Raw genomic sequence first — 21,849 nt, 5'->3', positions numbered from 1 at the left:
CGTTGGAGATCCTCTAAATAATCGTTTATAATCATAAAACATATTCATTACAATCAATTTAATGCCTAAATGAACCTCAAACGCCGAACTGTGAGGGTTTTTTGGGAGTGGGGTTACCAGCAACAGTCTGCTATCCGAGTAACTTTCGACTAGGACGGGCCGTCGGTTCAGAGCTTAGATAATATCACGTGGCACACTCAGGAAGTGTATGGAATTGGACACATGGTGTGTGATGTCCGTTAGTGTCTCCTTGTGCACGCCCCCGAAGAGGATGAGCTCGCCGTTGCCAGCAATGAGGCTCGACAGGATTAACCGATCCGGAGCACCCTTGAGCACTCCGAAGTTTTTGTATTCCACCCACTCGAGGGCGGGTTCGCTGCTGTCCAAAATGCCGGAGATGTCACACACGAACAGGGATTGCACATTGCAGCGCAATCGTTTGGGAGAGGGTGCGCGAAGCGGTTGTGGTTCCACCTGGGCGGCCGCAGGTGCGCTGCGTCGCGAGTTGCGGATGGCGTTCATCTTCTCCTCCATGCGTCGGATCCTCTCGTTGTGATCCCGGGAGGCACTCCGCGATCGCGTGGGCACATTAAAGGCGGCCATTCGAAAGGGATCCTTATGAAACAAAGAATAAGTAAGAGTTCTGTAATAAAAGCGCTAGAAAACACTCACCTCATACAGCTCATCAAAGCGTTTTGGCAGCCTAGGTTCATTATCACGGCACCTTAGAGCTAAATTTCTTTGCAAGCGTTGTGCGGCATCCACATCGCCATCGGCGGGAGACGGTGGAGCATTTGGTCGCACGGGCGGAGATGGTGGAGAAGCAGCTGCAGCCGGAACTGGCGGAGCATGGAGATCACTCAATCTTCCCGAGCGTGGTTGGTAATTATTGTTATTATTGTTCACATTACTGTTGTGCAGGAATTGCTGCGCTTGCTGCATATGTTGATTGAGAATTGCTCTTCGGTTAGCCAAATACTGCTCTTGAGGGCCCAGTGCAGCTGCTGCACCTCCCACTCCAGGACGGATGTTTCCTCCACGATTTGGGCCAGGTCCACCCAATCCTCCGCCCAGCCGACGATCCGGAACTGGTATCCGGTATCCCCTGGGAGGTACATTTTGAAGAGGATTCGGCGGCGGAGGTCCTCGTCCTCCAACGACTGGGACTCTGCTTTGCTTCATCATCTGGAAGTCCTGCGGCATGTTGGGCGATGGTCCCACGACCACCAGGTAGTTGTTGACTTTGCAACCGGGATTGCACCACATGTGGACGGCTCCGAAACGCTTGTTGCGCACAGTAATAGACTTCCAGCTCCATACATCCCTGGTCATGTCCAGCAGCCAGGCATCAGTGTACACCCGATTGGCACCGCCACATCCTCCCACAACCAGCAGATGGTTCTTTCCCAACTCCACCTGGATTTGTCCGTATCGTGGACTGGGTCTCGTGTTGCCGACAAAGAGTGGTTGCCACCAGCGCTGCTCCGGCAGATCCAATACCCATGTATCGTTTGAGTTCACATTGAAATCGTCTTTGATCTGGTAACCGCCAAACACTACCATCCGATCGCCATGAACAGTGGCGGAGTGTCCAGCCATTGGTGGCGGTGAAGATAGGGAGCTTCGTAGTAGCCAGCGATTCTTTCCAAGATCGTAGTAGTGCAGCTCGTCAAACAAACACCATGGTTGGTAAGGCGGATGTAGCGAGGGGTATCGCCAGCCGCCAAAGAGTATCAGCTGGTCTCGCCACGCCACCATTGAAGCACTTCCCTTGGGCGAGGGATAGGTCCCAGTGGCCACTGGCCGAGCCCAACGCATGTGCGTCAAATCAAAGCGCCACAGATCGTTGAAGGTGGTGTCCGAGGAGGAACCGCCGCCGAACACGTACATGGAATTGCCTTGCCGCACAGCCGAGTGAGCAAATCGCCCGGCAATGAAGGATAATGGTGCACCAGCGCCGCCATTGACAGTCTGCTGGGAGAACACCTCCCAGCGCAGTCGAAAGTCGGTGAGGCCCTTCTCCAGATTTAGCTTGGAACGGCGCACAAGATCTGCAAAGGATTAGAAGATAGTTAAATGGTATTACGATTGTAGTTTCCAGATACTCACTCTTTACAATGGCGTGCCATCGCTTGCACACCAGGCTGCAGTGCTCCAAGTCGCCGTACGGTGGCAGGTAGGTGAATATGAACTCCAGTATCTCATCGGGAAGGACATTCAGATTTACAGCGGCCAAGGTCGCCTCGCAATTGTCGTTTTCGCCGTCGACCTTGTGTCTGCTTGCGTCCATCCTTTGTGATGTCCTTGCAGCCTCCTTTCTTCGTGGCGTGCGTGGTGTCCTTCACCTTCAGATGCTGCACCACAGAAGCAGCAAAAGGCAGCGAAAGATTGAAAGTCGCTTTACTAATATGCTGGCTTGAACTCCAGATGATTTTTGGTTTTTAGACAACCAAAATAAATTATAACATAAACAGTAGCTGCGAACAGTGTGACCGTGCTGATGTCAAGATATATACAACTGGACACAATAAAAATACCAAAACTATTGCCATTCTAGAATAATATACTGTTATTCTACATCATTATCAAAACTTTTATTTCTGATCACTTTTTAAAAGGCAGGATGATTTAGTAGCTTTATTATTTGTCTGCCTGATTTGCCTGCATAATCGCTTAAATAGCAATGCATGTATTTATGTACCACAATGACAGTGGATATGCGTTATTAGCTAAGCTTGCACATCTCTGATGTCCGCGCTTCCCTGCGAATGGCAAAAGCCAAACAGAATTTCACGTGTTGCTTTTAAATTGTTTATTTCTTATTTACCGCGAAAATGAGTGCAACAAATGACAAGAAAATAGTAATAAATAAACGATTGAAAGGCATGCCCCGCGAGGCTCTGGAGAAACTGACCCAAACCGAGCTGATCGACAAAGTTGTCCAACTGGAGGCCTACAATTTTCAGTTGAGAAATCTGCTGCAGAAAAAGTTAACCGAGCAGGATAAACTTGGCGAATATTCTGTACTTTTTGGCAACGAAGCGGAGGACCGAGTTACCCAGGTGGCTAAAACGTCCAGCAAAGTGCAGAAGCAACGTAAGTTTGATTGGAGCAGGTAAGTTGCTAAACCATTTCCAGATCAGGTCGAGATGCATTTACTCATTCATCTTTTCAGTGCTCACAAGCGTCATGTCTTACTAAAAATAACCTACTTCGGTTGGGATTATCAAGGATTTGCCTGCCAGGAGGATTCCAATGATACTATTGGTAGGTTCTTGACACAACGCTTACAGATTTTTGCTGAACTTTTCGCATTACCACAGAAGCCAATTTGTTCCGCGCCCTAACTCGCACCTGCCTTATTGAATCCCGAGCCACTTCCAATTATCACCGTTGTGGACGCACAGACAAGGAGGTGAGCGCCTTCTGCCAGGTGATCTCCATCGATCTGCGCAGCAAGCATCCACCCGAATCCCAACTGGATCCCACAGCGATTTCCACCGAGATCGACTACTGTGGACTTCTAAATCGAGTGCTGCCAAAGAACATACAGTGCGTGGCGTGGATGCCACTGCGAAGTCCGGTTTATAGCGCTCGATTTGATTGCGTTTCCCGTAGCTATCGTTACTATTTTCCCAAGGGTGATCTAGATATTGCAGCCATGAGTAAGGCCTGTGATCTCCTAGTGCGTCACGCAGACTTCCGAAATTTTTGCAAAATGGACGTTCACAACGGAGTGACCAACTACATGAGAAACCTGCAGTCAGCCAGGGTGGAAGCTTGTGATGAAAATCATACAAATTCAGGTTTGTTCGGCTCTGTATTGGCTCTAAATCAATTACATTTTCAAACATAACTTTTCCGCAGGCTACGACATGTACTACCTGGAAATTCAAGCAAATGCTTTTCTCTGGCACCAAATACGTTGCATAATGGCGGTGCTGTTGCTTGTTGGACAGAAAAAAGAAAATCCCGCCGTAATCAGTAAACTGCTTGATGTGGAATCTAATCCATGCAAGCCTCAGTACACACCCGCCATTGGATTACCCTTAAATCTATTTCGTTGCGACTTTCGGGACCAGACAACGAGAAGTGTAAACCATCCAGGCAGCGGTGATGCAAATGAAGAGCCCATGGATACAGTCACCGAAGAAACAGATAACACAAATGTTGCTGAACACTTAGAGCGTGATCTTACCAAGTGGATATACAATGAGGAAAATCTACAGAAGCTTATTGAAAACACCCAGTGTGAGTGGACGCAATTTAGTGTTAAAAGCACCATGATACGTAATGTTCTTCAACAACTGGAAGCCTTATTAGAAGATAACTTTAAGCCGAAAGAGAAGGTGCAGGCGCAAGTGATCCTTTTGCAGGATTCCGTCAAACCACGTCAATATCAGCCTCTTCTAGAACGCAAACGATGTGGTAGGTTCAGAAAACACACTTTTTCTATTTTACTCTAATTAATTGGTTTTTACAGAGAGTTTGGAGAACCGGATAGAGCATTTTGTAAAAAAGCAACGACTGATTGTGAAGAATGATACAGAAACAGAGTGATTTATTTAAATATAATTTCATTGAAACAAAACGTATATTGCTTTTCAGGTAAATATATTAAGGTTGTATGTAAATAGAACTTGTACAACGTTTCGAACCTTATCCTAGTCTAGAATGGGTAAATAATTTAAAATTGTAACTCCATACATTTCTTTACATACTATTTGGGATTCTAGTTTCTAAATAGAGTCTGTGTATTAGTATAGTTCTTGCAAGGGGCTTTGTACGATTACAAAAGAGGCTTCACTTTATTAGCGAAGCTAACATTTAACTTAGTTAAACGATGTAGGTTGTCCATTATCATGTATTACCATGGGAATAAGTCAAATGTGGGTATTAACTAACAACCCATCGATTTAGCTTTCTGCAATCTGCAAAGAAAGTAAAACGTTAGTTTTAAATTCATAAACGTCGCTTTCTCAGCTGTACTTACTTTCTTCTTAATATCTTGAGCACAATGGTGCCCTCTCTTACGTTTTTAAAGAGTCCTATGGTTTCGGCATGACTCATGCCTTGCACAGAGTTTCCATTGATCTCCACAATCTCGTCGCCTGTTAGAAATGTGTTTTAGTTATGGCTGCTGATATCGAAATGCCTTTGAAAAACTTACCCGCCTGCAGTGTGCCATCGTCGGCTGCCTGACCTGAGGGAAACACAGTCTTTACAAAGATACCCATGTTGCCCTTGGGCGAGTCTCGACCTCCCACTATGCTGAAGCCCAACGATTTCAGTCCGGGTCCCTTGAAGAAGGTTATAGTCTTCGGGGTGCAACGACCACTACCTATAATTATTAACAAGTGTTTAGTATTTGACAAGGTCTTGATTTAGTCTAGTAAGGTATTTAGTAGATTATTGGATTACTGAATCTCACCCTCACTCATCGACGCACGGATAACCTCCGCCATTTCCTCGTCGCGTATTGTTAGCTTGGCCACCGGTAGCGATGGCCTGTGATGCATTAGGGCAGCGGCTGGCGGGGCCAGGGAAGAGCCGGCACCCGCTGATGTGGATGCCGAAGCTGGTGAGGATGAGGCGTTAACATAGGGATTAGGCGAGAACAATGAGACGCTCTTTGGCGAGTGCTTGATGTACAGTGATTGGTGTGTCTGTTGCTGGTTTGGCTGCTGTTGCTGCTGGTTAGTGAGATCAGTGGTTGTGGTGGTAGCTGTAGAGGATGGGGTGTTAGCGACTCCCTCCCCGACGGTTAGGCTGTTAGGCGGCGCCTGCATGAACAGACTTAGCCGCGACGAACTCAACCGCGAGTGGGCAAATCGGAGCGAGCGGTAGTGCGAGTTGGCCAGATTGATGGAGTTCCTGGCGTAGTGAGTGCGCTGGCCAAATTGCTGCGGGTTGGGTGTAGTTGATAGGGCGGAACCCTCCGAGCAACGTTTCCGTGCCAGTAACTGCCACTTCTCATCGTCCGCCAGGGAGGAGGCCACGCACACGCTGGCCGCCCGATTTGCATACACTGGCGTATAGGAATCGGTGTCGTTAGCAGGGTCTTTCTCGTTATCCAGCAACCGGTGGTTAGGGGAGGAGGAGCAGCTGCTGCTGCCGCTGGCAAAGAGTGGGGTCGGTGTTAGAGCCAAGCTGCGCTGACCTGAGGAGCTGCGTGCCCGTCTCCTGAGGAGTTCATGCTCCGGTCCACCGACATCCAATGAGTGTCTGGGCGTGGAGCTCCGGCGATGCTGCATCAGCGGCATCGGAGTGGGCATTGTGCTGACGCTGGCCATTGAACGCGCATCGCACTGATCCTCGCCCTGGGCCTCCTGCTCCTGTTCCGTATTGTGACCCTGCATCCTCTCCTGCTGCAGCTGCAGACTTTGCATGCTGCTCAGACTGTCTGTGCTCTGAGTGCGCTGCACATAACTCAGCCTGTGGCGCTGCGTGCTCATGCCATCGATACGGATTTTGGTGTAGAAATCAGTTACCGTGGTCACCTCATCGTGAGCAATCACCAGGTCGATGCAGTTGTCCACAAAGCTGCTCAACAGGCGTTGGACCTCTGCGAAGGATTGAATACCTCGCAGGTGTTTTCCATTCACGTTGACAATCTCATCGCCCAGACGAAGGCGGCCATCCCTGTAGAAGAAAAGTTGAAAGTTGGGAAATGCATAAATTCGTAACTTTCCACTACTCACTTTTGGGCCATGCCATAGGGTTCCAGTTCCACGATGAGATATCTGTACTGCTGTTCATTGCTGTTGGTCATTACCGTTTTGGGCGACAGGACAATCCCGATGTAGTCCTCTTGGCACTTGCGCTCCAACTTTAGCTGCCTGAATCGTCGCCGTATCGTCTCCGTCTCATAGTCGTAGTTGTAGCCACCCAGCGACACGGGAGCACTGCAGATGCTGCTGTTCCTCGTCGATGGAGCTCCCATTCCGAGACTCAGACCCATGCCCATTCCAACGCCCTCCGAGGAGCTGAGGGAGATGAGCGAGTTGCGCTTCAGTGTGCCCGAGGCAATAGATTCGGTATCTCCGCCGGAGATGCTCAGATTATTGCCCAGTCGGGCTCCCGTCGCACCCCCATCGCTGTCGTAGCCGGACTCGTTTGAACTTAGACAACTACTTAATCTTTGGTAAAGTGGTTCCCAGTCCTTGGAGGTGATGCTGTCGTTGCGTGACACATTGTTCAGCATCGCCTGTTCGGGGGATCGGCGCTGGGGTAGGGGCGACGATGTCTGCTCCTGCTGGAGGAGATCCCTCTGATGCTGTTGGTGCTGCTCCCGCTGCCGCTGTATTTGTTGCTTCAGGTGTCCTGGTACATTTCCATGATTCTCCTCGGGCAAAACGGAGAGACGTGATCGCAGGAAGGCGTAAGGAAAGGCGCCACGACGCGAGGGATCGTGTTGGGCACTGGTTGCAGTTCCGCCTCCACCAGCTGCTCCACCACTCGGTGGAGATCCCAAACTGCCGGCAGCACTGCCACTACTTGTACTGGCCGTCAGGCAACTGCTCACCTTGGCTATGTCATCGCAGCTACTGGACTTCAGGCTGGCGATCCGCGGCAGACGCTGCTCGCGCTGCTCCCTCTGAAGATTCAGACCCTCGGTGGGATCGTCGCACTTCACGTAGGAGCTGCTGGACAGCTGGCTGGTTGAGCTGCTCCTATACAATGTGGTGGCTGCCGGGGTGGCCTGTTGAGCCGCCTCCGAAGCCTTAAGGAGATTGTGGGAGCGATGGTTCAGCATGCCGGTGGACCCGATCCTATGGAAGAAGTTCTTTAGCGCTTTCTGTGGGCGGGCAGCCGCCTGGAACTGATGCGTGGGCGTGGACTGAGCACTCTGGCTCTGTCCCGTGCCCACATCCTGGACCGATTGATGCTGCTGCTGCTGCTGTTGGTGTCGCTGCTTGATGGTTTCGATGGGCCCCGACTTGCACTTCTTGAGGGTGCTGGTCGTGGAGCCGGAGCTGCTCTGATGGCCGCCAGTGGGTGAGGGCGAGGCCTTCGCCGAACTGGGTCCGCTGGAACCACCGGATACACTCTTGTGGTGCGTTGGCGAGTGGAACAGACTCCTCAAATCCGAATGCGATTTGTGGGCGGCGGCGGGCGAGTCACTCCGCTTCAGCAAATCCAGTTTCCGACTCATGCGCTTGCCCCAGGTGAAAACTGCAGGAGGGTGGAGAAGGGAAGAACAGTGGATTTGCAATCAGAAAGCGATTTCTAACTTAATTATAACACTTCAATAAATCTCAACGCCTGGCCACAAGCTGAGAAATGTCCAGGGTTCCGCACGGACTTGATCTTGCACATGGCCAATGACAATCTACCGCTCCAGCTGCATTGTGGTCAGCCGAATGCCACGTGCCTGTGAAAAGGCATCCGATTTCGCGTACTTGCGGTTGGAGTTCCCCCACATAAAGACACAAAAGAAGTGGTCGGCCTTAAAGATCTTTCGACCTCAACTGACGTTGAAGGCTTTTGACAAGAAAGGATGCAGGCGACGACTGTGCTCAGAGTGGAGGGATCAGATGGTCATAGCAATGTTTTTTACCCCTTCGTAGAGTTGAATATTGAGTGATAAGCACCCGCATAGTAGTAGTAGTATTTTAATTTATAATTTTAAAAATAAAGTAAGCATGCCCATAAATAGAATTTAAAGAGGTGTGTATATTCGATTGATTTTGAGCATTAGCAGCCCATCTCCTGGTCATCGAAAGATCGTTATTCTGCACAGTTATTGAGCAGTAAACACACCTCAATTACTAATAGAGCATAACCAATCATTATATGGACTCGAACTGCCCATCGTCCAGTGGAAATCTAATAACATCGTAAAATACTTTAACGATCCGGCCTTAACAGCACTTTAAGTCTGGTTAATAAACAAATTTATGCGCTTGTTCCATATTTATCGCCAGAAGATGAGGTGCCGATCCAGCGGGTTGGGGCATTTACAAACAATTAGCATAAAACATGCACATCCAATGATTCGAGGGATCAAGAAGGCGTCGCATTGCCATTGACTTCAAAGCGCATTATACGGCTCCACCAATAAAATTTCCCAAACTATTTTCATCAAATCGAAGTGGCGGAGTGAGACCCCAAAACCGTGATCAGTGATGCGAGGCGGTGACTCAGGTGACTGACTAAGCCGCTCAAAGAAGTGCTTAAGATTTTAGCAGCTTACGATGTAGTGATGCAAAAACTTGTAGAAGAAAGCAAAGAGATTTTTAAACCATATCTTAAAGTTACTGATTATTGCTACTATTAAGTTACTATTTATTAGGTGTGTAGAACAAGTCTTAGTTGAGTCACGGCACCCAGCCGGTAATCAGTGATCACTGAGGATAGTGTGAGCCATCTCTGGCTTCTTCCAGCTCCTTTCGCTGACTCGTGCCAAAGTTGTTTAATAGCCGCAGCCCAGCCACGGGCTTTGGTCCGTTCAAATTGCCCTGGCTCTGGCCATGTGTGGGCGCAGTGGCTTGGAAGCCGGGATGCGGATGATGATGCTGATGATGATGATGATGATGAGGAGGCGTTTGAGGGGTGGCCAGATCCAGAGCCAATGCAGGTTGACAGCCGCTCCAAACGGCGAAACTCCACCCAAGGCCTGACCGAGTTCGCCTTTGATTAAAGTTTTCACCATTGCAATCACACAGCCAAAGGAAATGAGGGGGGGCAGGATTGGATGGTGGGGGCATGAGGAGCTGCAGCAGAGTGTTAAACAATAATAGGAAACGGCGCGCGGGCATCAATTATATGACAACCTCAGCCACACTCCAAGAGGCTCTCCCCATCTCTGCTTCTCCCGGGCCTCAGCTCCATCTCCATCTGCAGTCACCGCCGGCCACATGCCACAAATTCTACACCCACTTAACTTTCAAGACGGTGTCAAATGCCCGCCAGCCCAAGAGGCCCGTTTCCCCCCATTTTTCCCCCATTTCCACTATTTCACTATTTCAAAAGCTGCTGGTCGGAGATGGCTTTGTTGCATTTTTGCCGGCTGACATGCAAGCGATGTTGAGGCACAACCATTCGAGACCCAGAGAGCTGGAGCTGAATTTTAGAGCTAAACATCTGAAGTGCTGCAGAGGAGGAAAAGGCATGGTTCCTGGCGGATGAAGTGGAGCTCTCCAGAGTTGGCAGAGAAAGGAACAGATAGCTCTGGTACTTTTGCAAACTATCATTACTTTGCGTAATCAAGGAATCTAATATTTTAGTATTTATGTTATTAGCTGAAGAAGTTTAGAAGTTTCATTTAAGATATTATGTATGCTGTTAGGATGCGCTTTCTCAAGAGGACTGAATAAAATAGGAAGTCATTTTGAAACCTAAGAAGCCATAACAACTTCAATTGATATGCATCACAAAAATCCCACTTAAAAGTGTAAAAACGGTCAACAAAAGTTCAATAACCAAAAAGCCATGGGAAAGGCGTATTCATTTATGCAAATGTGAACTCAAAAGTCGCGATTTTGTGCCACTTTCAGATCAAACGGAATCAAAATCAACATCAGAATCAGAATCAACATCGGAATCAAAATCAGTTTGGGAATGAATCGGGGAGAAGCCAAGACCAAGTGCACATGGCATGCAATAATATCTCACGTACAAATGCGAATTGCTGGCGGAGAATTCTTCTCAGAAGACTTAGCCATAACGGAATGGAGTTGGAGCTTCAGTTGGAGTTCGAGTTGGAGTTGCAGTTGGCGGGCAATGAGAGATCGATAATCGGTTTTGAAATCAAGTCAGGGGGAACATGTAATAAGCGATAATCCACAATAAATGCGCATGCGTGCAGCGCCATCAGAGGTATAAAGAAGTGGAAGGTGAAACCATCCAGAAATCTCAACTGGATCGAAAATTATAGCATTTACGCTGAGAGCGAGGCCTAAAGATTATTGATTTCTCATCGTTTTTTTTGGGTCGATGTGCAAAACGAAAATATTTACTCAGCTATATCTTTATATAAACTGAAATTGACCTTGGGCCGGCACACTTGGTAAAATTTTAATTAAAACCAATTAAGTGCGGCATTAGAGGCGGCAAAAGCTCAACGAACTTAGAATGTGACTTTGGCATGCAATGCAGCGATGGCGATGGCGATGGCGATGGCTTTGGAGTGACTTTGAGTTCAGTCCCAAGATGAATGAGTCTCGTGGAGCAACAGCTGCAGATTCCGGCGGCACCTGATAAAACCTGCCATATCTTTCCAGCCCGACTTGCAGCTGTTTGGCCGCTTTTGTCGGCCGGCATCTCAGAATGCAATCATCAAACGTTTTGCGGTTGCCGCAGTGCGGCTGAAATGCATTATTTGAATTGCCGTTTGCTAGAACTCGCGGCCTATAATGATGGCCTGTGGTTGTGCGAAGCTGTCGAGGAAAAGTGAAAATCGCTTGCGCATAAATATAGTATTGATTCTGGCTTTCTTTCGGTGGCTTTCATATTTTCCCATGCTTGCCTGGCATTTTGATTTTGATTTGCCAATCACTTCATCAGCCGTTTCCTGCCCTCGATTCATCGCTTATCTAACTAGCCACTCTAATATCCATATCTATTCCTCACAACTCCACCCATCTGTACAACCGAAAACCTCAATCGCATATCACATAACCGGGCAGAAATAAAAATAAATATATAAAGTGCTCTTTGTGCAAATCATTATAACTAAACTCAACTCAACTCTACTGAACCAAAGTAAAGTGAACTCAACTGAACTGCATTGAATGACATATAATGCTCAGCTTTGTCACACTTCGTCGGCTGTTGGCTGTGGGATATTCTACACTGGGAGAATGAGATGAAACCAACATGAAAAGGTTTTTAAATACATTTCAAAGAATATGTATTATTTATACCCCTCTTTTAAAAAAGAAGGGTTTATGCAAGCTATTCTAAGTAGGCTTTCGACATATGTGCAAGTACAGTGGGGTTTCTCCCTGTGTAGTTTAGGCTTTTGGGGTGGGCTCCTCTTCAAAAACGAGACCACAGCCTGCTCTCCGCACCAACAACTCGTGCCGGTGCTGAAAACAATACAAATTCCAGTTGCAGACATGGGATCGCATTACAGCCAGCGATGTTGGCGGCGCGCATTGATGCGAAATCGGGTCAATACGGTATTTTGGAGTAGAGTCTGTGCCATGTGGCATGCGGCACAATACGGATCGTATCGATGACAATTGGCAACTGATTGGCGCTGATTTGGCCCTTCGCTAAACACGGAAGCACTGGGAGTGCTGCTTCCTATGTTTAGCCATGGAAAATTAATTGCTTCAATTAAAATGTGCTCCAAATTGAGTTCTTAATACCTGGCTGACAACACACCCTCTGCCGTTCTATAATTTATAGATTCATTTTCCCCCTCACTCTCAGTGAGAATGTGCCCCAAAATAAAACAAACTCCACGGGAAAAGAAAAACCCTCGAGGCGCCGCCACTTGAAGGGAAAATCAATTTCCAGGCATTTGCCCGGATTCGGGTTCTATTTTTGGCCAAAGTACTTACCATTTCTCGTGGTGCTGGCCAAAGAAGTGGAGCTCCCCGAATGCGAGTTGCTGTTGCTGACGTCAAGACTGTTGCTGTTGCTGTTGCTGCTGCCGTTCATGTTGCTGCTGTTGTTGCAGCTGCTGATGTTGCTGTTGCGACTCGCTTCACTCGGTGGCAACGAATTGGATTTGTGCTCATCGTCCAGGACAACAACTGGCATTGCAGTCACCAATTTGTAGTCGGGCAGGTGACCTGCGGGAACAGGAATTGGTATCAGTTGGGTTTAAGGAAATGGAAAGCAGGTCGTTGGCCCAGCTGAATATCAAGGGATTATCAAAAAAACACGCGATAAGCGCCAAATACACGGAAATCCCACAAGGCAAACTGAACAAATAGGGAATCTATAGATCAGTTTAAATAAGATTTTCCATCGCAATGGTCGTTCACATTGCGCTCATAATACTTTTGGGCTCAAGCTCGCTACTGAAACCAGTTAAGGCGGTAATTAAAAGCGATATTTATGGACAACTGATTGAACTTGTAGGCACACATTTAAATGGAAGCCTTTCGGATTTTGATACATGGACTATGGACATCAGTGCGTCGTTAAATGAAGAAGAACAACAGCGAGTGGCATGGAATGTTCCCTGGTCGGATATTTTAGAAAACCAAAAATCGTCTCTATATCTGCAAAGCCATCTCAATACCGGAAATCCCTTTAAGCTGCGGCTTTGGATGAGCTTTTATTGGCACCTCAAACGTTCCCATCTTCTGAACGAGCTTCATCTTTCAAACTTTGCGCGGGAATTGAGGAGCCTCAAAAGTAAGCATCCGGAGCTGTGGAACAATAATCTGCAAAACATGTTGCAGAGTTTGCCCAGATCCTTGAGGCTTCTGGTGAAGACTCGTCGCTTGTGTCTTGAACACACCAAGGAGTTGTTCTACATAACTGCTGGAAATCACTTGGAATTGGGCGCCAATACTAACTGTAGCATTTGGCAGGTTGAGGAGGATAACAGGCATCACTGGCTGAGACTAGTGAATGTCTGCGATAATAGGAGCCCTTTCTTCATCAGCATGCTATCCCAGGGTGCATCACATGTCCTGTTCAGTGCGCCCAACAATGTGGCAAAAGCTTTTTGTGTGCTAAAGGGTATGGCTTACTTCGATAAGGCGTTAAACACGCAAAGTAATTGCCTTTGGCAGCTAAATGATTGCAGCTCTTTACCCATGATATTATCGGCCAATAAAAGCTAATTTATATATATAAAAATATATATAATAATGGTTACCATTAGTTATACAGTAGTAAAGTGCTTACCATTTGGGGTCAGGGATCGGCTGCTCTTGTTGCTGCTCGGCCCCGCTCCAGCACCCGCCCCCTTCTCGTACAAACAACTGCTAGAAGCGGCGTGCAGTCGCTGTGCCACATACTGTTGGTACTGGGCGGCATGTTGCTGCTGCTGCTGCTGCAGGTTGGCAATGCTGCTGCTGCTGCCATAGCTGAGCAGCAGTGTAGCCGAGCTGTTGCCAGTGTTGACATTGCTGCCAAGTTTCGTTGCCACCGGCACGTAGATGGTGGGTGGCTGGTGTTGCTGCTGCTGGCGGTGCAGACTGGTGGCCTCTTGGAGCGACATCACCGATATGGCCGATGGCGTCTGCCGGCCACTTAGCAGACACGTGGGCGTGGCCGTGCGTAACGGCTGCTGCTGGTGTTGCAAATGCTGCTGCTGTTGCTGCTGCTGCAGCGAGCTGGCAGATGTTGCTGCAGTGCCGGCAGCTGTTGCTGTGACCGCTGTCGTGGCGGTGGCTCCATTGCTGGCCAGGGTGGTGCAGCTGAGGATCATGACGGGCGACTTGTCATGCAGATCAGGCAGCGATGACGATATGCTGGTGCTGCTCACAATGCTCTTGTTCAGTCTGTTGCTGCATGTTGCCGGTGTGTGTGTCTTGTTGCTACTGCTGCTGTTGCTGCTGTTGCCGCTGTGGGAAATGTTGCTGCTGTCGGCGGCTTGATGTTGGTGCTGCTGCTGCTGATGTTGCTGTTGCGCGGCTAGTGTGCTGTAGGTATCCGTGGATTTGCGCGCTTTGAAGAGACGCATACTATGTACTATGTTGGTGTTTCTGCAATTGAACGAAAATTGTGGGTTAATTTTCGGGAAAAGCAAAAATAGAGTAGAGCTGTTTTATGGCCCAAATTTGTCTGCAATTTCCATCGACATTCCCTATTTGTTCGCTGCTGTTGCTTTTTTCGTCCAACGGAGCGTATAATTAACGCCAATTGCAGCAAATTTTAAGTGTTGCTGTTTGCCGCTGCTTCTTCAACAAACTTAAACAAACTTCAACAAACAGCATGGCCAATGGTTAATGGTTAACCATCGATTTCCTACTTTCTTGGCTTTGATTTTTATTGTACTACTCCAGATAACAGTTCCGAGACAGTGATTACTTCCCAGCTGAATGTGTTTAATTGCCACGGAGGTTTGATGAATGACTGATGACATTATTTATAGAGTAGTTAAATGTCTATAAATACAAGCTTATCAGTTGGTCGACACTGTTATCGGTTCAACAAACGGATCAGAGGTGATTACCAGACAGTAATAAAAAACAACCAAAAACACACGCTCAGCACACAGATTGATGTGTGTGCTTATATAATATTTGCTCTGGTGCTGTGACTTTTGTTTTTACCCACAGCTGGTACGAGTATCGCAATATTTGCTCGACATTTTCCAACCGATACGTGTAGAAATCAAGGAAAGTCAACGTCAGGCGGCGAAGGTCAGCGAACAGCTGTCGAGTGGGTGGCCGGGTGGCCATTGAACCACTCAACCACGGCGCAACCACAACTGGAGATGGGCAATTCGCCCAACTGCCTCTTACTTTTCAAATTAGCCAACCTAGTCAAAGCTTATTTGATGTTTTATGCGCCTGCTAGCTAGCCAAGCTAGCTCAAGTTAGCCAACCTAGCCAACTTAGCCAAGCCAGCTGCAATCGCCACATCTTGTGGCCCTCGGTGTCTCTAATTGATGTGACATTTGCCTGTGCAGCGACCAACGCATAATGTACACAGAGAGAAATCTGCAATAATGCCGAGTCAGCGCAGATAAATATAAGACAGTTGTAGCGCAAGTTTCTAGTAGTAGTAAAAACACAGTATAATAACATCACCGACAGATGGCGCTCTGGTGTTAGGGCAGACCCTTTTATTTTCACTTAACAAACTTTCTATGCATTAGATTAGCGCTTGTTTTGAAAACGATGTTTTGAAAATTTAGTTGTTATACCTGAAAACCGCTGTCCACTATTTCACTTATCATGAAGTGAATGTCTACATATGTAAATATCCCCCCTCATCGGTAGGTTGTTTGCTATAGTGCCAATTTCTCCGGCTTCTGTGCATTAATAATTTTGCTAATTTTATCAGTAGCTTTGAACCTTGCCTGGCTGATTTTTATTAAAGCTTTTAAGCAGGGGCCTGTGGTTTAGAACTCGGCAATACGTTGTCGTAATGTGCATTTAATTGGTCTGCGAGAGGTCATTGCCGTAAATTTGCTGTGCGTTGTCTAATTAATAGTGCAAAATTTTAATGGCCAGCAGATGGGAATCTGAGGATCAGAGTCAGGGACCGAGTCATAGTTTCTAGCCGCATTATGGATCCGAGTCCGATATCCAGGCAAATGGCCACCTTGTTTATGGGGCGAAACCAGTTTCAAGGACGCGCCGCTGGCGCAATTCCAAGAACCTCACTTGGCTCATTACCGCATGACGATGATGTGGATGTGGAGTAGATGGAGTGGCAGCGGTTCGGGATCGAGATGGCCATCGGCATCGGGATCGGGATCGGGATCCAAGTGGTGAGCAGCGCGAACGTGACTCTCTGTCCGCGGGGCTGACGATTGCTAAACTATTTTTTAAACGGCCTTTCAGTCGGACAAGGACAAGGCTAAGCCGTTGGCCTTTCCGCCCCCTGGCTTCACTTGTATTCCCCCCGTTTCCCCGTTTGCCGCGTTTCGCGTATCTCCCACATTTTTTCTGCACTTAATTTTATTTTAATTTGCCCTCGCATCGTGATTTTTTTTCTTAATAAGCAATAACAACATTTTCTCCTCATCCTTTTAGCCCGACCCGCTGGAGGAGCCGGCTGCATAGTTGTAAAATTCCTGTAAACAAGCCGGACTGCCACAGCTGTGGCATGCGGCATGCGGCATGTGGCAACTGCAACTGGCAACACACACACACTCCTTGGCCAACGCACACTGATTCAAATGATCCCGCCAACAATTGCGGCAGTGGACTGGCTGCATGGGTTGCCACAGGAATTCTTCGAAGGTTTCGAGTGTTATAAAATTTGTACTACTATTAGAGACGAATGTTTTTTGCACATCAACAAATAAAAGCTTTGTACCAAAATGTTGAGAAATTGTTTGTGTTTTCAGAGCCAAGTTAGAGTGTGTAATCTGTGTAATTCCTGAACTTCTTGACCACCCCACGCGGTGGCTTTATCACGGGGCAGCTTGAGAGTTGTTACCTTTTGTTGCCACAAACTTTTTGAGTTATTTTTCCCGTGCATGCCGTACATATAGAAGGCGCTCGTATATATATCTTCGATGTGGCCTATCTACCGTGCGCCTACATATCGCAGTATGTGTGTGTGCGAGTGAGTGTGTCTACTACTGGCAAGTCCGCATTCTTTTAAAGGTTGCCAAGTTGGCCAGGCCGAAACCGAAAAAGAAACAGAAACCAAAACGCAGACGCAGACGGATCAGGGCAGGGAGTTTGGCACCGGAGTTTCTTGAGTTTTGGGCCCCAAGACGGAGTGGACCAGTTCAAGCGAAACATAAACCAAAGCCGAAATCCAAAAACCAAAAACCAAAAACCGAAATCCATTTGCCCAGCGGCTGCCTTGAGTGGCGCGTCGGCGACTTTGGCGCATGCGTTCAGTTTTCATTTTCGTTTTAAATGGCCGCGCCAATTCGTTTTTGGCAGAACTTCCGAACTTTCAGCATTTTTCGAGCTTCAATCAGAACTTTAATTGCTCCGCACTGCGAAATCGTAGCCGCATGGCAGACACTATTAAGCCAGCTACTAGAAACCGGCAATCCGGCTGCTGCGATTGGAAAAGCGGCTGACCTTCAGGTGGCACCTGTTTGCCCAGTGCAGGAGGATTATCGAAAACATCCAACCAGCCAGCCAGTCAGCCAGTTAGGCAGTGGTCGCTGTTGCAGCTAATTAGGCATATCAATGTGATTATCCCCATGTCGCAGCAAGTGTTGCTGCTGCTGTTGCTGTTGCTGTTGCTGCTGTGACTCATGACTGAAATGTTGCCGACGCTGATGCCGCATCGCATGGCTATAAATAGTTAACCTAATCAAAATGCACGCGTGTAAGCAAACCATTTGCATAGTTGTTGATGTGGATGTTGCTGTTGTCGTTGTTATGCTGCTTCTGCTGCGGCTGTTGCTGTTGCATGTTGCGCGCTGGCAATTAACTGCGGCATGCGCAGACATTGGTCTAAATGTCAAGGTAAATTATGATGCATTCAGCTATTACGTCTAATAGTCCGAAATTCATGCACGTGTGCAACTATTTTTAGTTGTGGCTGTGCAGTGGTTTAGCCATTTGCCGGCAATGACAGATCACTGAAACCTGCTGCAGCTCCTCCTCCTCGAGATGTTGCTGTTGCAGTTGCTGCTGCAGTCACTTGATGCATGTCTTTGGCCAGGCCCTTTTCCACCTTAATTAAGCTGCGACTTGGACCCAGAAACAAGTTCAGCCCAGGAGTTTTATCTTTAAAGTAATGCTGCACATTTTTCATAAGCGACATGCTGCTGCAAATTAGAGCTTGAAAAACATCGATGTTGCTGATAGTTTCCCGATAAACAACGACGTTATCAATGATTCTAGATATCCCCATATTCCGTACTTTTATTGGTACTTGATGCAATGTCGCTTAGTTGTAAGCAACATTTAATCGCTTGACTCAACAAAGTATGGAAACAATTACGAATGAATCTCCATCTGTGTTTATGATTTTCTGCCCACTGCACTTTGGATAATTAAATATTTTGTGTCTCTTCTTTGGAAAATTGCTGGGATGGCTACAAACTGAGGCACACACATGCGCTGGCATTAAACGAAAAGTGAAGCAAAGAAGGCTGGCGGAAAAATTCTAATCAATGCTATTAGGAACTCGGATCGGTGATGATGATGCTGCCTGGCTGCCTTGCTGCGGACTGGCAGCAACTTTGTCGTCGCTGCAGCACGTACATGTAATTTTTTTAATTGCTGGTAAACAACATTTTTCAACAGTAGCAGCAAAAGCAGCAGCAGCAAACCTGAGTTTGCAGTTATGATGGCAGATTTTGATGAGTGCTCCTGCATCTCCTTATCCACACACCCACAACAAGATCAAGCTCCGAAAATAGCCATTCAATTAGGGAGGGTGAACAACTGTTGCCGTAAGTCAATACTTTCGCTGCTGTTGCTGTTGCTGTTGCACTGGCGCCAGCAGCATGTGTTGCTGCTGACAAGCAGTGACAGGATGCCACATCCTTGCGGGCTTCGCCACTCGCAACTCGACACCAGCAACATGTGATGCAATAAAAACGAGCAACAGCCATGTGATGCTTCACTTAATCAGGTGTTGCGACTGATCCGCCACGACAATTACACACGAGTGCTGCCAATGTTGCTGCTTGTAGCAATTATGCCTTGAACTTGTTCTGACTGCACAACAGCAACTGCAACAGCAAACACAACTGCGATGGCAACTGGAACGCTCTGAAATGACAATTTCATTTGGTGCCCAGTGGGCCGGCTGGTGAGGTTGTTCAACCCATTTGGCCATAGTTTCATGGCTTGTCATTAGCTAATGCATGACGGCAGTGGAAAAGGAGTGCTCAGAATGCGGCTGAACCTCAATTATGAGGGCACATGTGCACTCCGGGAATGTGCTGCATGTTGCAGCTGTGCTTTGGACGATGCTACACTGCCACAAGGTGTCGGGTCCAAGGAGTACCCAGGTTGAAAAGTGAAAGGTAAACAAGAGGGCACATTCCCCGCCATTATCCCTGTGGATTAGCACATCCAAGTTTGCTTTGTGTCGGATCTCTGTCAACATCTTTACGCCAATGGCCGCTGAGTGGGTCCAGGTTTATGGCCGCAATTCGCCTTTCGGTTAGGAAACAAATATATACATATGGGGTCTCGTAGATGTTGTCGCTTACTTTTGACACCTCAATGATTTTGTGTGTCAGGCAAACAGACACAACAGCCAGCTACAAATTCCACGACACTAAAACAATAAATACGTATTTACGGGCTTTGTCACTTTTCACTTTTGTTCGTTTCAGTTTGCTGCGTTGCGAGTAGTGCGAATAGTGTGCTGCTCTTGTGGCCATAATTTATTGGACATTTCTTTGATAGCTGCTCATTAGCTAAGAACACAAATCACTGGCATTGGGTAACAAGCAAAAAGGAGTCTCCAAAGACCGCTGCAAGGAACATCATCAGCAAGAACAACAGCAACAGCAGCAGACCCAGCGGCAGTACACGCACCAACACTCGGGGCGAAAGCAATTTCCTTGGAAAATTGCTGGCTGCAATCTCTCAGGATGCTGGGACAGGCCAAAGTTTTGCCTCCGAGAAGAGCGCTTCATCAATTTTTATATCGATGAAGACCCATTTGGTTGATAACTCCATTTGTGGCAAATGTTGCGCACGCGCGTTTTAGTTGCACAGTTGCTGTGCTGCTGATGATGTTGCTGTTGTTAATGTTGTTGCTCCTGTGCCGTTGCCGTTAGTAAATTTCGCGCGAAAAACTTCAAAGTTGCCTGGCCAAGCACCTTTCGATGTTGATGTTGCTGCTGCTGCTGCGGCTGCTGCTGCAAAAGGCAAACGCACGTGTTGCTATGCTCGCTATGAGGATGTTACTGCCGTAACAGTTGCAATTGTTGTTGTCGCCGGACTGTCACTGGCCGTTTAGGCCAAACTTGGTAAATTGTTTTGTTGAGCACTGAGCGTTGGCCTTTCTTTTCAGTCCGCTTATATGGCCAACAGTTGCGGCCGCTGTCTCCGAGTGAGAGTTGCATACTAATGCCGCTGATCGCTCGCTCGTTTTGTTTTGTTTTTTTTTTTTGCTGCCCAGCGATTTTAATTACCACATTCGGCAGCAAGGCTATGAGCCAGGCATTGATTTGGCACAATTTACATATCAAAGCGAGCGAGGCCAACTTCCTGTTGCACACCCAAAATACAAGTGCAACCAGCAGCAGCAGCAACAGCAGCAGCAACAGCAATCGCAGCAGATGTTGGCCATGGGTCAAGCCCGAGTTGTTGGCCATTTGCTGCAGCCAGTGACTTGGTTGTGATGTTGATGCGACTGCTGCTGCGAGTCCATTGGCCCTCATGCTGTTTACTTGCACCACTTTTTGTTGTTTCGGTTTTCTGTTTTTTTTTTTTTCTGTTTGCCACATTACGTGTTTGTTGCTCCGCGCGTTGATGCGGCTGCTGCTGCTGCTGCTGCGTTTGCTGCTTCGGATGTTGCTGCTGCAAGTGATGCTGCTGCTGCAAGTGATGCTGCTGGTGTGCGAGTGCTCAGTGCACTGGGCAAGTTCTTTTTGTGGGTATTAAAATTACTTGGCATGTAATTAGTTTGGCCGTTTTTGTCCCCAGTTGCCTCTTGTCGATCGCTGCGTGTGGCCCCCTTCCGAAAACGAAACGAAAAGGCTCCCCAATGATGGATGCCACTTTGTCTTCGGCTGTTGCTGCAGCTGGAGGTGTTATTTTTATGGCTTTATAATGTGAGTCAGACGGTACAGACGGACGGGCTCTTCCTTGGTTCTTGCCCCGTTACGTGGCATGTCAATCACCTGGACATGGCTTTATAATTTGCACAATGGCCAGGATTGAAAGAAAGTCGACTTGAAAAGATACGAACTGTCTGATCGAGAATGAAAGCTTCAGCATGGTTCGACATCGATTGAGAGAAATTTTCAGAGAAGATGAAAAGTATTCTTTATTTTCAATCAATTGCTAGGCAGTCAAATACATTTTCACAGCCCCAATTCGTAAATGAACCACATTTTTATTGGATAAATAGCAATAGATGTTTAGATGTACAACCAATCGGCAGAGTTTTCAAATTAATTGCTGCACAAGAGCTTTGCATTTACTTTGCATTTAGCAATTTTAAAGCCTCCATTCACTCTTCTAACTCAAAAGAACTGCTGAACAGTGGAGAAAGTAAGGCTGGGGAAATCGAAATGAGTGAATAATTCTCGGGCTGGCTTGCAGCTTCTTATGGATACTAAGCCGTCATTAGTGGCAGCTACCGCTTTGCATTTGCCTG

The 21,849-nt window shown here is 47.4% G+C and overlaps 4 protein-coding genes across 7 annotated transcripts in view; 2 read left to right on the top strand and 2 right to left on the bottom strand.

Annotated features, from left to right (window-relative positions):
- Positions 1–2: 2 nt before the first annotated feature.
- LOC6531585 (F-box only protein 42) lies at positions 3–2,536 on the bottom strand. Its single transcript, XM_002092347.4, has 3 exons — positions 2,110–2,536; positions 673–2,051; positions 3–615 (listed from the first exon to the last, which is right to left on the bottom strand). The coding sequence occupies exons 1-3, from the start codon at positions 2,288–2,290 to the stop codon at positions 175–177; spliced, it is 2,001 nt and encodes a 666-aa protein (XP_002092383.1). The 5' UTR covers positions 2,291–2,536; the 3' UTR covers positions 3–174.
- Positions 2,537–2,752: 216 nt separating this feature from the next.
- LOC6531584 (tRNA pseudouridine(38/39) synthase) lies at positions 2,753–16,920 on the top strand. Of its 2 annotated transcripts, none has more exons than XM_002092346.3 (6): positions 2,753–3,115; positions 3,176–3,267; positions 3,324–3,806; positions 3,868–4,428; positions 4,484–4,608; positions 16,620–16,920. In XM_002092346.3, the coding sequence occupies exons 1-5, from the start codon at positions 2,835–2,837 to the stop codon at positions 4,558–4,560; spliced, it is 1,494 nt and encodes a 497-aa protein (XP_002092382.1). In that variant the 5' UTR covers positions 2,753–2,834; the 3' UTR covers positions 4,561–4,608; positions 16,620–16,920. The 2 variants fall into 2 exon arrangements, with proteins under 2 accessions (XP_002092382.1, XP_043062872.1); XM_043206937.1 differs by lacking the exon at positions 16,620–16,920 and adding an exon at positions 10,500–10,828.
- LOC6531583 (homeobox protein prospero) overlaps positions 4,598–21,849 on the bottom strand; it is a 36,869-nt gene continuing 19,617 nt past the window's right edge. For 2 of the 3 annotated variants that reach the window (XM_015195937.3, XM_002092345.4), the window contains exons 4-10: positions 13,816–14,618; positions 12,513–12,746; positions 6,702–8,175; positions 5,432–6,642; positions 5,171–5,341; positions 4,994–5,111; positions 4,598–4,931 (exon numbers count right to left, since the gene is read on the bottom strand). In XM_015195937.3, coding sequence (XP_015051423.1) covers positions 4,901–4,931; positions 4,994–5,111; positions 5,171–5,341; positions 5,432–6,642; positions 6,702–8,175; positions 12,513–12,746; positions 13,816–14,596 — 4,020 coding nt within the window. In that variant the 5' untranslated portion in view covers positions 14,597–14,618 and the 3' untranslated portion in view covers positions 4,598–4,900. The remainder of the gene's footprint in view (positions 4,932–4,993; positions 5,112–5,170; positions 5,342–5,431; positions 6,643–6,701; positions 8,176–12,512; positions 12,747–13,815; positions 14,619–21,849) is intronic. The other variant, XM_039372548.1, reaches the window with a different exon arrangement.
- Positions 12,745–13,820, top strand: LOC26534516. Its single transcript, XM_015195938.2, has one exon. It carries the CDS (start codon positions 12,930–12,932, stop codon positions 13,749–13,751), a length of 822 nt encoding a protein of 273 aa, XP_015051424.1. The 5' UTR covers positions 12,745–12,929; the 3' UTR covers positions 13,752–13,820.

Source organism: Drosophila yakuba, chromosome 2R, assembly GCF_016746365.2.
Source record: "Drosophila yakuba strain Tai18E2 chromosome 2R, Prin_Dyak_Tai18E2_2.1, whole genome shotgun sequence".
NCBI classification, from domain to species: domain Eukaryota; kingdom Metazoa; phylum Arthropoda; class Insecta; order Diptera; family Drosophilidae; genus Drosophila; species Drosophila yakuba.
The sequence above is the reverse complement of the archived record's forward strand: the minus strand, read 5'-3'. Positions and strand labels throughout refer to the sequence as shown.